The sequence below is a fragment of the Mchenga conophoros genome, linkage group LG12 (genome assembly GCF_057382185.1).
Source record: "Mchenga conophoros isolate Kocher_MC1m ecotype Shallow Benthic linkage group LG12, M_conophoros_male_GT1.1, whole genome shotgun sequence".
NCBI classification, from domain to species: Eukaryota; Metazoa; Chordata; class Actinopteri; order Cichliformes; family Cichlidae; genus Mchenga; species Mchenga conophoros.
This window is the reverse complement of record NC_140537.1, coordinates 26058033-26079949: the sequence shown is the minus strand read 5'-3', so window position 1 is coordinate 26079949 and position 21917 is coordinate 26058033. Positions and strand designations below refer to the sequence as shown.

Genomic DNA, 21917 nt, shown 5'->3' with positions numbered 1-21917 from the left:
TATGTATATGTGTATATATAATTTCAAATAAGATACACATTTTGTCTTACAATCTAAGTTATCAACATTTCATGCACCAATTCTAAATTCTTTGACCTCTGCTTGGCATGAAATTGTAGTTTTTGTAATGTTTGTTGAAACTGCGCCTCCTAAATAAATCAAATCAATGTTTTGAGGTACTTTGCAAATTTGTGTTACTGTAGGCAGTGCTTTCATTATGCTCATAATTTTTTCTGGCATGCATTTGACATTTAAGCCCCTAGCAATGTTGTATCACGCTTTATTTGTGTATCATAGCAGTAAAATCCTAAGGCATGTCCAATTCAATCTCGGGGCAAACTAATCTAATCTTTGCCCTTAATGCACTTCTGGCAAAACATAGAAGCTGGGGGATAACTCTCAATCCCACAAGGTTTGAACATAATGAAAGTCTTGTGCAAATTACTTAAGTTGGAATTTCTCCCAGCCACAGCATCTCTTCTTTATATTAACAAATCCATTAGAATTTTTTTCCTCATGCCTCATTTTATTTAAATCTTCATTGTTTAATAGAAGTTGTAAGGCATAGCTATGTTTTCTCCACTTTTTTAAGCATATTGTTGACAGCGTGAATGACCAACGTACAAGGTCAGCAGTACTTCTGTGAAAAACATGCTTCTGTGCTCATAGGTTGTTCAAGGTTTTTCAACATTACATCACTAATTGTTCTTCAAGTAAATGTCGAAGGTACAACCGTGTTGTCAAACCACTGTTTTCTCTTTTGTTAAAAAAAGTTCCCTTACAACGACGGTCAGAGAGTCATCTAATATAAAAATCCCTGTCTACGCTCACTGCTTGATAACTGTCACAACTCTCTGGTTTTTTGCTCCCCATTGGCGCTCTGTTTTGTTTCTCTAATTGTTTGACGTTACCCTGTGGTAAGAGTAGACATCATATATTTTTCATTGGTGTTGCTTTTTGTATACCACTTGCCAACCGGTTGGGGAATACATATATGTATTCCCCAACCGGTTGGCAAGTGGTTGCTAGCAGTTGCTACAGGTAATTGGTCACGAAGAGTTATGTGACGGTGCACTGAAAACCTCCTTGTGATTGTTTTAATTGGCCAGTTTGCATGTAAATGACAACTTGTTTTACATCGCCAACTGTTTGATACATGATAGAGAAATGCAAAAAGTCCATTGCAAACTGGAAACAGAAAGCACTTGCCTTCAAGGTAAAAGTTGCGCCTTTGAAACATGTTAGCTGCAGGGGTGAGACACAACCCTGGCTTTGAAGACAAGCGGTCTCTGTTTCCAATCTGTGTCACCATTTTTCAAGTTTCACAGTTGTTCAGCGAGTCCTTGGCAAACATTTGAAGAAACTAATCATATTCTATGCAAACTATGGGTGACCGCAACAAACTGTTAGCAACTGCAAGGGGTGTTTTGGTGCAGCGACCAGCAACCTCCAGCAATAATCCACCCACTTGGTGGGGAATTACACATTATTCCCTTGAAACAGTGGTTTCCAGGGTTAACTGAACTGTTTCTAGGCCTGTGTGACTGAGGCCTGATAAATGTACAAACATAAGAAACAACCCCAGCATTAACAAATTAGCCGACTGCTACACAAGCCTTTTTGATACTCCCTAGCCCAAAATTATTTTTCTGTACATACCAACCAGGAATGTTTTCAGTCCAAAAAATAAATTGTTATATATGCTTACACAGAGCGGTCTGCTAATGTTATTAGTTGCTTCTTGTCTCGTGCTGTATTTACAGTGTTGTGGACATATTGCAAATATTCAAGTTAATGTTTCCCTTACAAGGACTGTGTTTGGTTTTTGTTCAGCTTGTGTGTTTTGTGGGAATTTAGTGCAAATATCTGTCATTTGCTGGAAAAATTGAATACGTTAGATGTGTCCTCTTCTTGCCCGTCAGGGCTTTTCTACACTTGTCAATATTACATTTAGGCAGGTTGTATAATTTACATTTAACTATTCAAAATAAGCATAATTTCAGACTTCTGCCCCCACAATCTTTCACACTAACTAATGGAGTTAGGTTTCAGAGTGGGTCCTGTCAGTCTTACACAAACACAATCTTGTGTTAACCTTGACACATGGTGCGGACCAACCAGTCAGCTCAGTGCCTGAGCAGCACAACCCAGCCTGTGTAAATTTGTTTGGAATTGTCAAAACGCTGGGAATTTTAATGTAACAGCCTCCCTGAATGTCACCGGATTTAGAAAGTGTAGAATTCATTTAAGAACTGTTAACAGGATCCAGCTGGCTCTCCTCATGTGGAGCAGTGTGAAGGATCGATTTCCTTCGTCACAGTTTATACAACCGTGCTTCTGTACTGTATACATTTTAAAGCAGGGGAGCTTGAATTGTGTGTCTACTGCTATTTAGGGTGATACGAGGGATTTTTTCTTCTTTGTTTTTTTTTGTTTTTTTAAATCTGTTCAAACACAGACTTAGCACAGGCACAGATGTGAGTAAAATCTATTTGATTTCTTATCTAGTTTCTACCTTCAGTGGCTAAACCATATACATTTTGTCCCACTGACTTTTTACCCCTTCTGTCCTTCTTCAGAAGGGCTCTGTCTGAAGGATTTCCTTTGTGTCACAGTGTGTTTATACACCCTCGAATGCAACGTGTGTGCGTGTAACAGTGTGTGTTCTCTGAGAGGAATTCATGTTATTTGCTGTTAACACAGCTCATAATGGAGCATTGAAATCAGAACCCCTAGGCTCGGGAAAATGGCGTGCTTCGCCTGCCTCAAATGATTACACCCCTCTGCCCTCAGGGCAAAATGACCCCGTTCTGACGAGGGGAAAGAATGCGATTGATCCAGACTTGCCTCAAAATAATCAAATCAATTCATTTTTTTCCCCCTCTTTCTGCTATGACTGTGCCAGTCTTTCAAAGTAATCAGACTCAGGGAAAAAGTGCCTTAATCTTCTGAAAAATGAATCCTTTTTGTTGCATGTGTCAATCTGTGTGTCTCAGAAAAGAGCAGCTCCTCAGTAAGTCTACTGTTAAGTGTTAGATCTTCTGTGTGGGAAGGAATCATCTTTCTGCATTCCAAAAACACAAAGAAACATTATGTTTTAATCCACGCGATGATTGTAACTAGAACACTATCTTCAGAGGTCTTTTTTTAACTAAAATTATAGGAATATGACAAAAGCATTCTCCCGCCCTAGGCAGAGACACAAGCACACAATAATATGCTAAACTAACACAAATCCACATAACTACACTCATGCTTCATTAAGTACAAATTGCTAGTATCAGGTTGGTGCCTTTTTTGCCATCGAAACTGCCTTTATTTTTCATGGATTCAACAAGTTGGTGGAAAGTATCCTTAGAGATTTTGGTCTATATTGATATGACAGGATCACACAGTTGATGCAGATTTGTCAGTTGCCCTTCCATGATTGAAGTGTCCCTTTCAAAGAAACCAGTTTGAGATTATTTCAGCTTTGTGACATGTCACATTATCCTCCTGGAAGCAGCCAGAATCAGAGAATGGGTATGATATGGTCATAAAGGGATGGATATGATCTGCATCAATACTCTGGTAGGCTGTGGCGGTTAAACGATTCTCATCTGTGGCTAAGGAACCCAAAGTGTGCAAATCCATCACATCATTACACCATCACCACCTGCCAAACTTTTGATACGAGGCAGGATTAATCATTGTTTTAATATTGTTGTAAATTGCCAACCTACCATCCGAATGTTACAGCAGAAATCAGATCTGGCAACTGTTTTTCAATTGGTAAGCCCGTGTATACTCTAGCCTCAGTTTCCTGTCCTTAGCTGACAGGAGTGACAACCGTGTGGTCTTCTGCTGCTGTAGCCCAGCTGCGTCAAGTTTCCACACGTTGTGTGTTTAGAGATGCTCTTTTGCACACCTTGGTTGTAGCAAGTTGTTATTTGAGTTCCTGTTGTGTTTTTGTTCTGACCTCTGGCATCAATAAAATATTTTCGCCCAGAGAGCAGCCACTCGCTGGATAGTTTTTCTCTTTCAGACCATTCTCTGTAAACTTTGGAGATGGTTGTGTGGGAAAATCCCTGTAGATCAGCAGTTTCCAAAATTCTCAGGCCAACCCATCTGGCTCCAAAAGCCACGACTTATTCAAAGTCACTCAAATCACCTTTCTTTCCTATTCTGGTGCTAGTTTTGAACTAGGTTGACCTGCTGGTATGTGATTGGCCAATTAAAGTGGAAGGTGAGTGCTAACTTTTTTCTTTTTTTTTGGACAACCACAAGGAAGTTTCCAATCACATGGGAAAAAGAAAGAACAGATTTTTACTGATCTGTACAGGGCCTAGTAATGTTCAGTGTGCTCTTATCTCAACACTGTATTCATATCTCTGTTAAGTTGCTTTTTTCTGTAATGGGCCCTCCTGGCCTGCGAGTTAAATTTTGTGTCTTCTTTCTTTCTGTATATCTCACTTTTGGGGATTTTTGATCTTATTCAGACTTGGTGGAATATTTTCTTTAGAAACATTTTCACAGCTTGCTCAAATGTACCCTTTTTTTTTCTCATTTTCTTTCTTCCTCTGTCAACTCCCTAAACTTCTCATGTGCTTTGTCTCTTTCCTCCTCTCTTTTAACCCCATCTAGTCCCCCTTCTCCTTTTTCACTAGTTCTTCCCCTTCTTTCTTCCCCAGCTACGTTTCCACTACTTCATTAGAGTGAAAACAAATGGGCAGTCAAGGCTGTGAAACAGAGAGAGAAGCAAACTCATGCAGTCAGCATGAAGCTGGACTATGGAAAATAATGACACTGACTGCTACTGGCCTCTTCAGGGACAGCTGGTGAAGAAAGTTAGAGTTATCATAGTAATAATGAGAAGAGGGGGAGGAGAAGAGAAAGTAAAATGAGGGTTGGCCTTGTGGTTAAAAGGCTAAACAAAAAATTTCACAAATGACAGAAACCAAGAGAAAATAATAAGAAAATTAGATATTATGGAACAATCGAGCGTGTACTGGGTATTCCCTTTACAAATTGCCCCACCAAAAAGTGTTTTGTGTAAGCAGTTTTGAAGTGTGCTTCCATTACCTGAACTGAGGTGGAGCGGTGTTTGGGGAACACGTATGAACACTGCTGTACCCCTAGATAGAGCAACCAGACAGACCTTGTTAAAAGAACAGACATCCCAATCAATATGGTCGTTCCACCGGTGCATCCAGCTGCCAGGGACTATACACTGATAGGCACGGCACAGCAATTTGCAGACATAAACAAGGGCCTAATTGTTCAGGGCCTGGAGGTTTGGACTGAAGAAAACAAAGATGAAGTATGGTGAAGAGTTAGGAGGCATTTTAACTCTCGTTTAGGAAATGAGAGTTTGGGAGTTCAGTAAAACTTTCTTTGATGAGTGTTGTTATTGTGAACAGCGGGGATCCTTAGTTTAAAGGTTTCTAATGCGAAAGGGAATTAGGAGAAAGCCACTGCGTGCACACTATCAAGTGCAAGATAGGGAGCTTCTCTGGTTCCTATTTTGAAGGCTTGGTCAGGCTTGAATGTTCAAAGTGGAGAAAGTAGTTTGAAAGAGTCATTTGCCATTTGTGATTTTCAGTGTAATCTTGGAGTCTCATCCCACGCAGAAGAGCTGTATTGATTGGCGGTCTTAACTGAAGCCGCCTCCTGATCATCCCTTCATCTTGTTTCTAAAGGGCAGGAGCAAGGGACAGTGAAGGAGAGAGGGTGAAATAAAGTGAGACACTGACAGAGTTCACCGAGTAGCTCAAGGGAATCTCAGAATTGCCCTTCAACAAATATCTAGCCAAAGCACACACGTAAACCTGACCTCACCTGGCCACACATACGCCCCCATGCACATCTTGGCCTTCTCACTATCTTGTCCTTACTTTATTTATTTGTTTTTTTTACCCCATTCCCATCTTTTTGTCTGTTTATTTCGTCTCCCTTTTCCTCCTCCTCTGCGTAAGGACAACCAAGGTTGTTTGAATTTTGGATGCTGCGGACATCTTTTGTTCATTCAATTAGTTCATTCAAGTAGCCCCCTTGTCTGTCTTCCCTCTTTGTCTCCTCGCCCTCCGCTTCCTCCATCATCCAGTGCTGTTTACTGACTACAGCTGAGGTCAACATAATCTCATGGAGTCATGGGCAGACAGTAGACAACAGTCGGTTTGCTCGGGGTACTCGGAGTTGCCAAATGTGATAGGTGTTTGGGCAGTAACTAACAGTACATTCTTTTTTCCTCATTGTCTCACAGAGGCGGCGACGGTAGGTTATCAAAGAACATTTTAGCCTGCAGGCACAGTGTCTGACTGTGTTAGTTATGGATTGGGTATTTAATGCTAATGACAATGTAACAAGCATCACTGAATGCACCGGCGTTTCAAATTTAATATACATCCAGCCAAGTTTGAGGAATGGGGTGGGGCTGTCGCCAAGGAAGGGGCTGCGTGTCCTGCCTGTCTGTGTGTGTTTGTATTAGCAGAAAAGTACTTGGGCATTGACAAAAGCATTTTTGTGAATGGGTAAATGAGGCTTGTAGTAAGAGTGGTCAAAAAAATTTTTAGCGGGACTGATTACATCTGTCAGATTTACAAGTGACTGTGAAAAAACATCCAATAAATATTTTTTATTGGAGCAGAGTTCTTGTGACAGCTTGCTTAACATTAGAGCTGAGAACAAAGATACAGATTTACACCATAAAAATGCTTTTACTGACAGAGAATCAAATAAAAGGCTGAAATCTGAATACAACATGTTTGTTTGTCCTTTTTGTTTAACAGAACTTGACTCCAGTTGTATTGCTTTTATTTCATTATTAGGAATTAGCCAGTAATTCAGGTAATAACCCAGCTGTAGGTGTTGTGCACACTTCAGCCTTCAAATGAGATCACTGAGTGCTGGCCACTGCTTTTTGACTTTGACCAGTTTACAGACGTAATCTACTGCTTGTGGTCTTTAAAGAGTCCCTATGAATTTTGTATAATGGTTTTCTTCGAAAGGACAGGGTCAAGCTGTCCTTGTTATTTATTTATTTATTTATTCTGAATAACAAGGGAGTCATACAAAGCAAAATAATTAAACAAGGTAGCTCTGTTGTGATTATCTTTAAGGAATTGTGCGAGTGTTTGACCTCCAGTAAGCCGCTATGGAATTTGTGTTTCGTGTGTGTTTGCCAGTACCCAATTAGCTTGTTTACGATTTTAGAAACCAAAAAGAAATCTTAGTTTGTCCAATAGGTAAGCAGGAAGCTTTATTGTATTTCCAGTAATGAAAGCATTTTGTTTTCAGAGCACCATACTAGAAGTATTATTATTGTTTTGGGGAGAATTTTTTCCAGCAATGTTTTTATGCTCTATAATGCCATTTGAACTGTTTTTAATCTACAGCTCTCATGCAAAATTCTTGTGAACGTTTGCTCTCATGTGATGTGGTTTGTCACAATAACTTTCTTTATCCCAAAGAAATCATCATGTTTTTGGACAGTGACATATTTTTTGAATTTTGCATCTCTACACCACAACAGTGGATTTCAAATTCAATAATCAAGATGTGATTGAAGTGCAGAGTTTCGGCTTTATTTCAAGGGCTTTAAACAAGGCGTTTAACTTGGTAACTTTCTTAGAAATTACAGCCCCTTTTAAAAACGGTCCCCCATTTTCAGAAGCTCAAAACTAATTAAACAAGCTAGCGTGATTTTAAATAGAAGGATTGTTTGTAATACTTGTTTTTAATAAAGATGAAAATCCTTGCAGTGAATGGTTCCCTGAAGTGAACCCAGGGACAAATGTTGTTTTCTCCCTGATGATCTGCTAGGCCATTACTGTAGCCACCTTTAGTTTCTACTTATTTATGGGTCTCTGTGCCATTACTGTTGTCCTTAATACTTGAAAAGAATGATCTAATGGGTTGAGATCCGACTCCTTAAGAATACGAAGTGCTGTCTAGTCATTTTCCTGAGCAGAAGCTGAGCAGAGAGTATAAGCCTCTGCACATCAGGATACTCCTGACAGAAGTCACATCACTGAGTGTAACCAGCGTTTTTGCCCCTTGTTGTAAACTCTGTGCAGTTATATTTGTGAATGCATCTATGTTTTTTTTACTTGGCTTGGTGTTGTGATGGTTTTTGTTAAGCAAACAAAGGATTCTGCAATCAAACACTTTAGTTATCTTCTGTGGTCTTTCAGGCCTTTTGGTTTTGCTGAGCTCGCCAGCACATTCCTTCTTTTTAAGAATGTACCCCATTGTTGATTTGGCGGCTCCTAAAGTTTTTATTATACTCTGATAGGTTTATTTTAGTTTTTCAGCATAATGATGGTCTCTTTCACTTGCATCAACATCTTCTTGGGCCTCGTTTTTAAAAGTTCCAGTGAATAGCTACCAAATCCAAGTTCAACACTTGGAAGCAACTCCAGATCTTTTTATCTCCTTAATTTGTCACGGAATACCAGAACAGCGAACAGGCATTATCAAACTGTTATCAGTCACTTGTCCAGGTACTTTTGTCCCCTTGAAAGAAGGCTTTCAAAAATGGCTGATTGTTAAACAGCAAATGCAAAATATTTGTTGAAGTCTTTGAATTAAAGCTGAAATTCTGCACTTTAGTCAGATATTAATTGTTTTAGAAATCCACTGTAATTTTGCCTCTGTACGCTGTGGTGAGGGAAGTATTCTTTTTATTGGCATAAATAAAACCATCTGTTAAGACACACTTATTAATATTGCATTACAGTTTTATAATTAACAGTATTACTTTGTGGACCTTTTGGCTATGCTGTAAAATCTAATTAATTCCTAGAACTTAAAAAAATTTGTGCAAACTCTTTGCCTCAAAAAAAAAAAAACGAACTAAATCTTACTTTAGAGGACTATGTTAGGAAAACTTATTCATTGTGAGTGTATGGATTGCCTTCACCTTTAGAGCCACTACCCTATATTAACAAAACACCTTAGATTTTAATTAGCTTTATTATATTTGGCCTAATAGGTTTAACCATGATGGACAAATAAATTGCAAAAAGCCTTTTGAGCTATGGTATGCTTTCCTCCAGTCTGCAGCGATAAGATGGCCGGTGTGGAAAGAAGGATTGGCTTGAGCCTTTTACACATTCCTTTAGTTACCTTTGTCACGCGTGATGGAGTGTGGGGTTTAAGAATCTGGCCTCCAGAACCTCTTTCTCTGACCCTGTTCAGTTGAGCCCCCATTCTTCTTTGTGTGTGCGTGTGCGAGTGTTTGTACTGACACCCTGCTTTTGAGTTCTGCTGCTGTCTGATATTGTGCAGGGATGAGGAGGACCAGACCTTAGTTGTCGCAAACAGTGCCTGACCTGGTTTTTAAACGCACGTTCAGAGCCAAGCGCTGCAGATTTCTGCAAGGCTTGCTTGGCTTTTTGAGACAAAATCAAAATATTTAAACTCAGACCTTCTTTGGTCAGAAGTATGTTCCTTTAAGCTTCTGAGCCAATGCATCAGTAGATCATTTAGAAATATTGAATCCTTCAGAATAAGTTTATGGGGATCTCTTTGTTCTCTCTCTGCTCCTGCGTCTCCTAGTTTGTTGCTTTCTTGTTTTTTCCATACATTCCCCACTCCCTCTTTCCTCTCCTTATCAGAGATGGTGAACTATTGTTCAGTTGTCCAGTTACTTGTTTGGAAACTTTACAACGGGGGCTTTTCCTCTGAGCGGTTTAAAGAAGGCTATAAATCTGACCTGTTTAAATCCAGACTCATTTAAGCTGTGTTTTACTAAGACCCGATGCACTGCATTCTTCTGCTGCTTAAACAGGCTTTTTAAACATTTACCCCAAATGTATTTACTGGTCGACTGATACACTGTCTACATAGGAACAGACAGGGAACGGGGGCTATTTGTCTCTCTTTATGGGCCAGGAACTAGCAATGGCTGCCACATGGCCAAAGAAAATGGGAAGAGATGAGACAAAGAAAAGAACCCTGCAGACCTGTGCCGAATTTATTGAAAACAAAAAAGGAATAAAATAGTGGGGCCATTTTTGGGAAGAAACATTTTTGTAATATAAGAAGGACCGTGGAACATATCTTTTCTCTAAAATGCACATCCGTTTAAATTATTGTTCAATATCAACCGTCAGTGTTCTGTTTCTTTCTCAGGGTCACGTTGCTACGAACAAAACAGCGCTCTGTGGATTACGCCGTTTATTCCATTTCCCTCGCCTGATTGCTAGAACCACGAAGAGTGTGTTCTCGCCATGACGGTCTAATACGATGTGCATCTTCATGTTTGTGTATCTGATTATCGATTTACAACCCCATTCTTCTTTTTCCATCTGAGAATGTGAACGGCTGCGGCATTAGTCATCTTTACGATGGATTTTACTGTGCTGCTTACCAAGAGAGGGCCCAGTGTTTGCGGTAAATGCATATTTTACGTGGTGATAGAGTGCATTTTGCATCAGCGGATTAGTCTTAAAAAAAGAGAGGGCTCGCAGGAAGAAAGCACATAAGAGCACTCCAAGAGAGAGCAAGAGGTCAGCTTGACAACTTACTGTCGCTTACATTCAGCCATCTCATGTAAAAGTAGACGAGCGGTTGTCAGTGTGCGCTTGCACATCCAACCCCACAACGTAATCTCATTTACTGCGCAGCATGTTCACATAAAAGGTGCTCTTTGTCGAACGACATATCAGACATACATCTTTTTGTTTTTCCCTCATCTCCCTCACCCTCTTGTAAACCCTGACAGCAGCGCATTTCCCATCAGGGTGAATTACACCGCACTTAGATCTAGAGGGCAGCATCTTTGAAGTTAAAATGGGGGAAAATATCATAAGTATAGGCTTTGCTCCAGATAGCTGTGGCTGCTCTCCCAGATGCTTCTCAAAGATTAGAATCATCAGTGAATAGCGATCTGCTCTATCATATGGCTCTCCTACAGATTTGGCAGCAGGTTCGACGGCGGGGTTGTACAGTACAGTGGATCAGGCCTGCATGGGCTAAAAAAAAGAAGAGAGTCCCTCAAGGAGCCATATATCTAAAGCACCATTCCAGTCACTACAGGCCCCATCGACTGATAGCATTTTTAAGTTTATGTTGCCAAGCAACAAAATATCATTAAGCGCTATATTACCCAGTCGGAGAGGAAGCAGCTGAATGGCTGGTTAGAAGAAGTCAGTGGCACAATTGTAACCAGAGGACTCCCCTCTGTACCTGCCAGTTACCTACAGCATATGGTCTGACCTTCATGTCAAACTTCAGCTTTGAGCTGCAAATACCAAGCAGGTGTGGTGATGTCATCACATCTCATTTCACATAACTCACAGCTGTGCAAAGGGCACGCAGCGTTGTTCAAGCTGAAAAGAGAAGGACTGTATCCGTGAACTCTGGGTATTTGCTGCGACAGTGTTTCTTTACAGATGGCTGTCGTTTGTAGGCAGAAAGATCTTACAGTAAGGCTCGCTGCCAGGCTACTGCAAGGGATGCTATGATGTATGAACGTCCAAGTCAGTGGATTTTTTTTGGTCCACAGCGTAGGACAAGGAATCGTTGCGTTATATCAACATAAAATGTATATAGTCTTTAATGTCCAAAAGAAAAAGAAACATCAGCCGTTCATCACAAAGTAAAATATTTGAATTGCAGTTATTTCATGCCCCATTGTATGTGACAGTGGGGGGGGAAAAAGAAGAAGAACCCAGGTCAGGACAATAGCGAGTGTTTTCATGATTTCCATCAAAGCAATCTTGTTGAAGCTCAAACATTTAGCATTGCCACAACCAGCAATTAGGAAATGATTCAGCATTTTGATTGGGAGCCGTGTTGTGTGTGCCATGTTTGCTGAGCAAGTGGAGCTGCACTAAATTAGCATTAATGAATGTTATGGCCTCCCATCAGCGTGACAGGTCTATTCTTTAGATCTGTTTTAATTGTAATTAAGCCCTGATTAACGAGCTAGGGAATGTTTCATTCTCGTTTCAAGAATACAGCATAATATGTTATGAAGGCAATCAGGGGGTTGTCATTTTATCTGTTAATGAGGCTCAGCCATATGTCATAACAAACTTAACTTCTCTCTGTGTGTTTGGAGGCCTTGGTTAAGCTTTTCTTCTCTTGTTTTTTGTCCCTGCCATCTTTGCAGGCAAACTGCAGGTGTTTGTCTGCGAGTGGGAGGGTGTGTGTCGATCTTTTAAATCTTTGTTCCATCTCTCGACTTCTCTCTCATTTCACTGTGTCCACTTAATAAAGACAGTGAATGACCTTACATTAAAGCAAGATATATCAGTTAAAATTATAGTAAAGTCTATGCTTGTGTCTTTTGGCGCCAGCTGGAGAATTTGTTAAAAGGATCCCAGACATGACGCCTGAATAAAATTTAAAAACAGGAAAAGGAGACAGCTGTTAAACCATTATGTTTGTTTCTTCATTATTATACTTACTTTATACTTACTTGCCAGGCCTGCAGTGCTTATATATTGTGAGCATAAGCCAAGTGGCACCCTGGACGCCGCTGCTTTAAATGGTTTGTACATGATCCCTACAAAAACATAATAATCATCATTACCACACTACAGTGATTAATATTATTTGTTTCAAGTCATATGCAGCAGCTGTGCGATGATTCTCACAGGCTGAAGAAGAGCAGGGATCTGTATGTTTGTTCTACATACAATAGACACAGAATCATCTCCAAGAGTGTTGACTTTGAGTTTGAGTCTGTCAAAATAGTGATAATAAATCCTGCTATATATAGTGCCATTGCAGATGCAGTAATGCAAGATGAAAATAGTTGGGGAATAAGTTTAATATTTACTAAAATCAATTTTAATGTATAATGTCTCTCCCTCTAGATTGGATGTACATTTCAGGATCTCTTCTGAGAAATAAAAGAGCTCAAGGTTGGATTGAAATAAATAATTCAGGCCAGGAATTTGAATCAATCTCAGGCCATTTAGGCAAACCCCATGTGTTATGTACTATTGTCACCACATTTTCTGTACACGACTAAAAGAATTCACTTTAACGATGCTATTAAACTAAAAAAAGAGTGTGGGAGATGGGTTGGAGAAAATGAAAAAGAATTAATTAAGAAGAATTAAAAGTATTATTTATGGTTAATAAAGATTTTTATAAGTATTATAAAAACCAACATTTTATTTTTAAATACTATGGTTGTCTTAATTACTGCAAGAAAGATGCAAAACCCCTACAGGTGAAACTTGTCCACTATATGTATCTGAAAGTTTTCCAGACTACAAAAGCAAAACTTTGGGGCGACGAGACAAAGCTGTCTGAACCTGAGCTTTCGATGTCTGCTACGGCTATATCGGTGCACCAATCAGAATACAGTCTGATATGCAGAGCTAGACACTGACAACCAAAAGAAGTAGTTTGCAGCTCATGATCACTGAATAAGATATAGACTGAGGTCAAACTTTCAAATGAAAATATTTATATTCAAACACTGAGCAAAATGATGAAAATTCCTAAAAGACACATACGCGCTGAAACTAAACAAAAAGTACAGCAATTCAGACATGCTCAGATGATCTGCCTAGTGTTCTCTCTCCCTATCTTCTCCACCTTTCCTGTGAGTTCTCTAACATTATGTTTAGAGCAGCAGATAGACGTTGCATGCCTTGCAGAAACAGTAAGGGAGAAGGGTAAGCTGCATGTGTGCATTTGGGTAAGTCTTTGCAGTGCGTGCATAATGGATACACTGTAGCAAGAGGATTCAGGCTCTGAGAGTGGGCGACAGAGTCACGCTTGATGTGGATTCTGAAAAGTCCATCAGCTTATTTGCAGCAGGCCAAAATGACCTTTAGCTCACCAGGATGCATTCCAGGTACTGTACTTCCGATGGCCAGTCTGCCACTAAACGTGCTCAATTAGAGCTGATTTCTATACTGTGAGGCTCAAAGTAGTCCTTAGATAAAAATACTCAAGAATATTATAAAGCACATAACATTCATCTAAAGGAACTTTCATACTCACAGCAGCAGCTACTCTGACAGCACAGTCAGTCAAAAAAGATGGAAATAGTTTAGTCTCCCAAGGATTTCACAGGAGCAATGTTTTCACAGACCAAAACATGTCAGCAATTATCTATCCTTAAATTACACGTGATAGCCTAAACCAAAGGAGGGGGAGAAAGCTTCACAACACTTTTAACCAGGAGTGTGTGTGATTGCCTCACAAGCAGTGGGACCATGTTGGTGTAGTTCACTTGTTGCTCTGAGTTCATAGTTGGACACCTGTGCAGCCTCCGAGAGACACAGCTGTCTGCTTCTTCTGACCTCTGTGTGTTTGTGCCTCTGATCACGTTAAGAGGCGGTACAAGGGGAGACTTTGGAAGCGGGCCTTAGGCAGTTTGCACATTACTCATGCTTTCTTGGGTGCTTTTCTATTGGCTGAAAAAATATGACTAATTTTTCATTGCTTTCGTCAGTTTGGGTTGGCTGATCCCACATCTGCCTATAGCTAGAACCGGCCTAGTCTCCCAAAACCATAAGTACCTACTAGTTATAGGAGCTTGTGTGAGAACCTGACATGATTAAACAAGTTTCCATCCAAATGGCAAAGCGTTTTTGTTTTTTTTTTAATCAATCTTTCAAAAGCTGCAAAACAAAATTCACTATAATGTGTTTTTCCAGTCACTACTTTTGTGACTGTATGACAAAGTGGGCACATCCAACCATATGTTTTCGTTAGATGCTATTAAATCGCTGCAGATGAAGAGGACAGTCTTGGATCGTGTAATTTAAAGCATTTCAGGCCAACCAAAGCAAAGTCATGAAGGACCATATCCAGGTACAAAGAGGATGGGGAGTCCTGCAACAGATGGTATGACCCCTACCAAGCCCTAATCAAAACATTGTGTATTCAGTCTGGGATTATACAAAGAAGCAACTGTATACATCACAGAAACTTAAGTAGCTACAAGTGTGCAAGTGTAACTAGGAGAGAAGGGAAAGGGTGATTTCCACCCTGATTTTTTTGTGACACATTCAAAATGTGCATAAAAACAGGTGGCCTGAAACACATCCAAAAACATACCATAAAAGGCCTTGTGAGGGTAACTTATGGCCCAGCCAGCGATTCTCGTGTAGAAAAATACTGAGATATTCAGACATCTGCAGGAACTCTTTGATTGTTATCCCCTTTCATGGCTCGATGTATACTCCACGGCAACGCTTCACTTGTTCACTTTTATCTTTCACAGTACTTGAGGATATGTGATGATTTGCGTAGCAATTGGAATATAATATCTTATAATAATGTGAATTCTTTAAAGCAATATCCTGAAACACTGTTTTATTAAAGACTCAGCTTTACTAAAGTATCCCTGATCACAACGGTGAATGAGTTGCTGGAACTTTCTCATTTCCATTTCTCGTTTCTCGTTTGTTTGCCTGCTGATGATTCAAAGTGTTTTTCCAGAATTGGAGCTCAGAGAGTTATTTAAAATTACAACATCTTCTACTGTTTGTTATTGTCTTTCCCTTCAACACTGAGTGAAAAGAGAGAGCTGAGAGTAGGCATCTTGAGCATTTAACATGAGGTCTCCCCCTCCCACTAAGAAAAAAAGAGAGATGACATTAAGAATTCCTTTTTTGACCCTGTGCTTGTTGTGATTTTATTACATTAGTCTTGTAACACTGCTTTCCTAAAAGACTCTGGGTTTTGGCATCAAGCACCTTAACTTCAGCTCGCTTGTTTGTACTTTGGCAGTCAAAGGGAAGACTAACAGGATGTTGTTGCCTTTTAGTCTTATTGGATTTACTTGTTTTATGCAGAGTTTCCATCCACCTTCTGTGAACCAGGAGACATTGGTGGTCTCCCGGCTCATTCATTCTTTTCAGCAGATTTAGAGAAATAAATTAACTCTGTCTGTCTTGCATTTGTCTTTCCATTGTTTTGTCACTATAAATTGCTGATTTCCACTGCTTAAGAAGTTTGTATTCAATGAAGAACAATAATGAATTAGACAGATATAATGACACCCAGAAGAGATCATAACCCAAGCAAGAGTCAGGGAACTGTGACGATGCAAGACTCTTGTGATACTAAACACAGACACCAACGGGCGTTTGGCCGTTAAGCTCAGGGAAACTGTGAAACTTGTTTTGTCACTGGCAACATCAGATGACTGTGTCGTCAACATGTGTGTAAGTGTTTATACATGATTTCCCCTGGAAAGTGTCATGCTCACGGGTGGGTAGGGGGGGTTGGTTCTGGGTGGGTTGCGGTTAACCCCTCAAGGTCTCTAGGGTTACTGTGCCTCTGTTCTTTGTCATATTCTCAGGCTTTCTCACTCTTGGCTCTAAGTGGCCCGACAGTGTTTGACTGGCAGAGAAGTGCTAGAGTAGCTATTAGCTCCTTGTCTTTCTTGTCCTCTGAGAACATGAGGGCCTTATTAGCCTGGTGATCTCAGCTGTCCACTGGTGCTTCACCCATAACGACAGTCTAGCTGTATGTGCATATGAGCACGCACACGGCATGCTCCTACAGAATCAGCTATCGTTCATAGTAGTTCAGTACACAATTTGTACAGGGCACTAAGAGGCCAAGCAGGGTTTCTGCTAGTCTTAATTAGGTCATTAACCATATTTTTATTTAATCAATTTAATAGTTTATTGGACCTAAAACCATATTTCTGTTAAATGTATATCCTTGTAAGCTTTTATTTTAAAGAATAAACCAACAACCTCCTGGAAATCTATTCTGAAATGGGGTAAGTGATCGCACAAATCATGACACCTCCAACCTGGACAATAGTCAAAATTTATCATTACTGTTTATCATTTTATAGCTTAAATGTATTTATATTATACATTTATTAAGTGCTTGTAAAAAATGAATTGCTACCAAAAAAGAGTTGTATTTAACCAGAAGTTCAAGTCAGCAATTGGCTGTGTCCTAATAACCTTTACGGGAATCTTAAAGGCTTTTTTCTCTGTCCAAAGAAAGTTGTCTATGTATTCATTTTACAACAGTTTTTTTTTTGCTCTTTATCCTCCTGTCCATGGAGGAAATTCTATAATCCTCTCGCAAATCACTTGCTTTTAACTGAAAACAACCGGAACAAAGTCTGCTGCACTGAATCTGTAGAAGAAAACACTTGCTTATATCTCACTAGTATCAGGTTGGACCTTTATCAGAAATTTGGGGGAATATTGACATGAAGGCATCACACGGTTGCTGCAGATTTGATAGCTGCACATCCAAAATTGTATCCTGGGTACACTGTAGTCAGGAATGATGGACATTGTCAACATCCTACTCGGGTAGGCTTTTCAAACAGTGTTCAGTTGGTACTAAGAGGCCCAAATTGTACCCACACATTACGCCACCGCTGCCAGCGTGAACCACTGATACAAGGCAGAATAGATCCATGCTTTCATGTTGTTTATGCCAAATTCTGACTCTACCATCTGAATATCATAGCAGACTCATCAGACCAGGCAACATTTCTCTATTCTGTTGGTCAATTTTAGCGAGCCCATGTGAATAGCAGCCTCAGTTACTCATTCTTAGCTGACTGGAGTGGCACCCGGTGTAATCTTCTGCTGCTGTAGCTCATCTGCTTTAAGGTTCCCCGTGTTGTGTGTTCAGAGATACTCTTCTGCATACTTCAGTTGTAACAAATGCTTATTTAAATTACTGTTGGCCTATCAGCTTGAAGCATTCTGACCTCTGGCATCATCACGGCATTTTCAACCAGAGAGCTGCCAGTCACAGGATATTTTCTTTTTTTTAGGCTAGAAAAGAAATACTGTCTGAGGAAATGTTTGTACGTCACTTCTTCAGTAACTTCAAAATGAATCCATTTGATGTGACTTGTTTTTCCTGAAGCCTGTAAGCATATATTTTTAGACAGGAGGACTATACTTTTTTTTTTTTATCCTCCATCACTGCCACTGAAAATACATTATTAAGTGATTGAATGGAAATATTGAAAGACATTAGTGCTGCAAACAAAAGCTAGTCTACATATCTACGACTTCTCCTGTTTTCTTTCATTAATAAAACTACGATCATATCATTAAGGTGGACTTAGATCCCAAGGGCTAGTAAATGCCTTTGGTAGCATTTTGAAAAGGAGAAGGAAAAAAATGACACAGTGCACATTTACATTTTGTTTATCCAAGGTTTTATAATATTGCATACTGAGTGAGACTAAAGAAGCATTTCTCTAAGGTCTTTCTGTTCCAGCCATCATAGCAGACTAAACTTCAGTAATACTACAACTAAGGATGATGTCAAGAACTGTAGCATCCATCCTACTACTGTGCAAAGCACGGGTGGGGGAACTTCAGGGCTCAAGGGCCTGTGTCCTGCAGGTTTTAGACATGTCCAGCTGATTTAAATGGCTACATAATCCCTCAACATGTCTTTAAGTTCCCCAGAGGCCTGGTAATGAACTAATCATTTGATTCAAGTGTGCTGACCCAGAGTTATATCTAAAATCTACAGGACACCGGCCCTCGAGGCCTGGAGTTCCCCACCCTTGGTGTAAAACAACTATAAACCCACCACCATCTGAATAGACAGAATTCCAATACTAAAATTTTTGCGTTGGACTTTAACTCTTTATTATTTCGGTGATGTGCTCAAACATAAGCTGGCTCCTTAAACCGGAACTTTAAAAATGTAAGATTGATAGAAGCAACAGTAGTGTGTTAGAAGGTCTAAAGCTAAGACAAAACACGATCATATGTTAACAGCGCATGTCTTTGTGTTCGTATTTGCAGGTCAACGAGGAGACAGTGGAGAGGCTGGTGGTCCAGTACCCTCACATTGTGTTCAGCACAGTGATGCAGGACTGCAAGAGAACCCTGGAGAGAGCTTATCAAATGGGCTGGAGTCCCAACACATCAAACACTTCGTAGCTACTGCTGGATCACACAGACACGCTCAACAAACACACGCACACATAAGCACATAAAACACATTTGCTATACAAAGGCCCTTTTTTGTATACGCACACAAAATGCGAAGCTCAGTCATGTTTGCTTCTCATTGACTGTTCAAACATGCATGTGAACATGTAGCTACACACTCACAGACACAAAGTCTGAGTCCATTAGTTTTATTTGAAGCAAATCTCTTCAGTATGAGATTTTACAATTCAGTCAGGCGATGTAGTGATATCTGCTCTAGGCAAAGGTAAGGAGTATCACTCCTCATACCGTTTCACTTCTCTGTATCGTGGTGGGGTGATTAGAGGTAAAGTTGCAAGGCTAAAGCTTTGGTCTTGAATAAAAAGATTCAGACAATAAACATTCAGAAACCACTGGACCAGAATTATTTTAGTGAAATAACTTCAAAACAGAAAAATTAATTCACCAACCAGAACTGGTGATCTACACTGCACCTCTGTCGCCCCAGGAGGCATCATCTTACTGCCTCAGAGCAGACAACAACTGAACGGCCAGGACCTCAGACCTCACTTAAGGTTATTTGAAATTAGTTACGTTTATTTTGTCCACTTGAAACTTTTTTTTTTCGTTCTTGGATGTTCAGTACAGTATTAAAAGCGCCTGCAGACTTGTACAAGTACACTTGGTGAGATTTTTGGCAAGGACAGAGCTCTTTGCAGTGATTCAGTATGCACATTGTTATCATACAAAAGGACGATTCACTCCAGAAGAAGTCAGAACTGTGGAAAATTTATGGCAAGAAGAAAGCATTGAAATGTGCATGTTTGCAGTGAGATCGTGACCTTACTGTCTCAGCAGGATATGGAGCATTTTGAAATGTGAAGATGAAATTGGCATCCGTTTTACCTGGAATCAAGTGTGCTCTATTTCCGTGCACGAAACGGAGCGTTATGTTGAGAAATTTAACAGTGCTTGAAATAGTAGTTGCCTTTACCCAAAAATGATGGGCCATATTATAAGAATATTAACCACAGTCATCATGATAATTAAGCGAAAGTGTTAAGCCTTAAGTGGTTTGCAAATGCCATCCAATTATAGAAATCATATTAGATTTTATTGGAAAAAAAAAAGACAAGTCAACACATTAAATGTTGTAACTGAGAAATGCTCATTTTGAATTGGGTATCAGTAGGGGGAGGGAAAAGTTGAGATTTGGGAAACAGAATGTAGCCCACACTTTTGGCTCATTAGTGCATAGTTTAATAGCCAAAATCCTCCGATTGTATAAGGATGCATTAGTGCACATGGTATGGTGGTTACACCCCTCTGAAGTCACTTTAAATGCTGAATATATGCAAGTTTTTCCAGCAACATGTGCCATCCCAACAAGGACTTTTCAGTGAATGGTTTGCTTATTTCAGCAAAACAATGACAAACCATTTTCTGCATATATTGCAACAGCATGGCTTCGTAGTCAGAGCGTGTCTGCTGACTGATCTGTCTGCAAGCCAGGTCTGCCAATTTGGCATGAAATTCAAAGTCGTAATATATTTTTCAATATACAGCATAATTTCTCAATTTCAACATTTGATACAATGTCTTAGTTCTATTTTAAATGTTTCACTTAGCATCTCAACTTTTTTTTGAAGTGTATGTGATTTCATATATACATATATATATATACATATATATATAAATAAATACTGTGTGGGGTTTACTTATTGGAATATTGGTTTTGAGCATATACTTGTAACATTTGCTATGTAGCAACGAGCAGTTTCTCTTTCTTAGTTGTGTAGGATGCAAAGAAAAGAAAAAACTGGCTTGGGCCTAACACCAGAGTGAGAAGAAGTTGCAAGGTGAGAATCATCGTTTTCATCCATTCTTTAGAAATTCAGCAATGTACATTTAAAAATGCAAATATTTTTCTATGGTGTGAAGCAGCTCGGGGCTCAGCCTCCAAGTCACTCTGATATGAACAATAGCTTACTGAGTATAGAATTTAGAGTATTACTGTAAACTTTCAACAGCACATAGCGAATTCAGACAATTTAAAAACATGTTCATTTTATTCGTGTCAGGATTTGTAGACTTTAACCGACGGAGGGTTTCTCCCTCGATCTGCTTTTGTTCTATTTCTGTTCTTTTGTAATCCCCATATGCACTTCCTTCTCTGCTAGATGTTGACACACTTGATTCCTGATTTGTTAAGGCAACCGTAAATGACTGGATTTACATAAAGATGAATAAAACACTACTACTTCAAGCTTTTTTTCCCCCCCTCATTTCTTTCTGTATGTCTGGAATTGAGTCAGGTCAGGAGAGGAATATTCAGAACGCCAGTGGAACACTTTTCCGCTCATTTTACAACATCTGTTGAGCACTTAAACATTTTTTCCATCAGGATTTCCAGACCCTTTATTATATGAGTTGCATATCAACAAAAAGGGCATACTATTTATAATGCTAGAATGGTGAAATTTAACACAAACTGCATTCTGAGGTAAAATGCAAATAGGGATACCAGCATGTTTTTCTTTGGAACCTAAGGCCTTGGAATGTATGAGTATGACATACCAAAGCCTCTGTATTTTTAGAAATAAAGATGTTTTCAACCCTAAACTGTGCTTCGATCATCTCTTTTCTACTGAGCACCCGAACAAATAATAAACCTGCATTTCCACTGGGATAGACTTTCAAGTTCGGCACTTTGGACAGAATTTTTACATCTGAGACAAAGTGAGGATGCATCAGCTTGCTGCCCAGCAGGACAGCAAAGGACTCAAAGAGCTAAGAAGATGTCACTCAATATGTACCCCTCTTATAAAGGCCTGTTTTACTGTTCAGTGTGTTTCGTGTTCAGTGATTAAACACCGGAGATGGCATCAAAAAGGATACAAAGGCTGGTTCTTCCCAGATGGATTATTTGTGTTGTCAACACAATTTGTATCAACTTGAGGCTCTGTTCACTTGATTATCAGCTAAATGACTTTTCATAATCTGAATAAACACATAGGGAGCTGTTTTATCAGGTTTTGTTTACCTTTTGTTTTTGTTATGTTGAGAAGACTGTACTGT

General features: G+C 39.6%; 1 protein-coding gene across 1 annotated transcript in view; it reads left to right on the top strand.

Annotated features, from left to right (window-relative positions):
* fbxl17 (F-box and leucine-rich repeat protein 17) overlaps positions 1-21461 on the top strand; it is a 224027-nt gene extending 202566 nt beyond the window's left edge. Inside the window, exon 11 of the mRNA XM_085294786.1 lies at positions 18711-21461. Within this exon, the coding sequence (XP_085150912.1) occupies positions 18711-18848 (138 nt within the window). The 3' untranslated portion in view covers positions 18849-21461. The remainder of the gene's footprint in view (positions 1-18710) is intronic.
* The last annotated feature ends 456 nt before the right edge of the window (positions 21462-21917 follow it).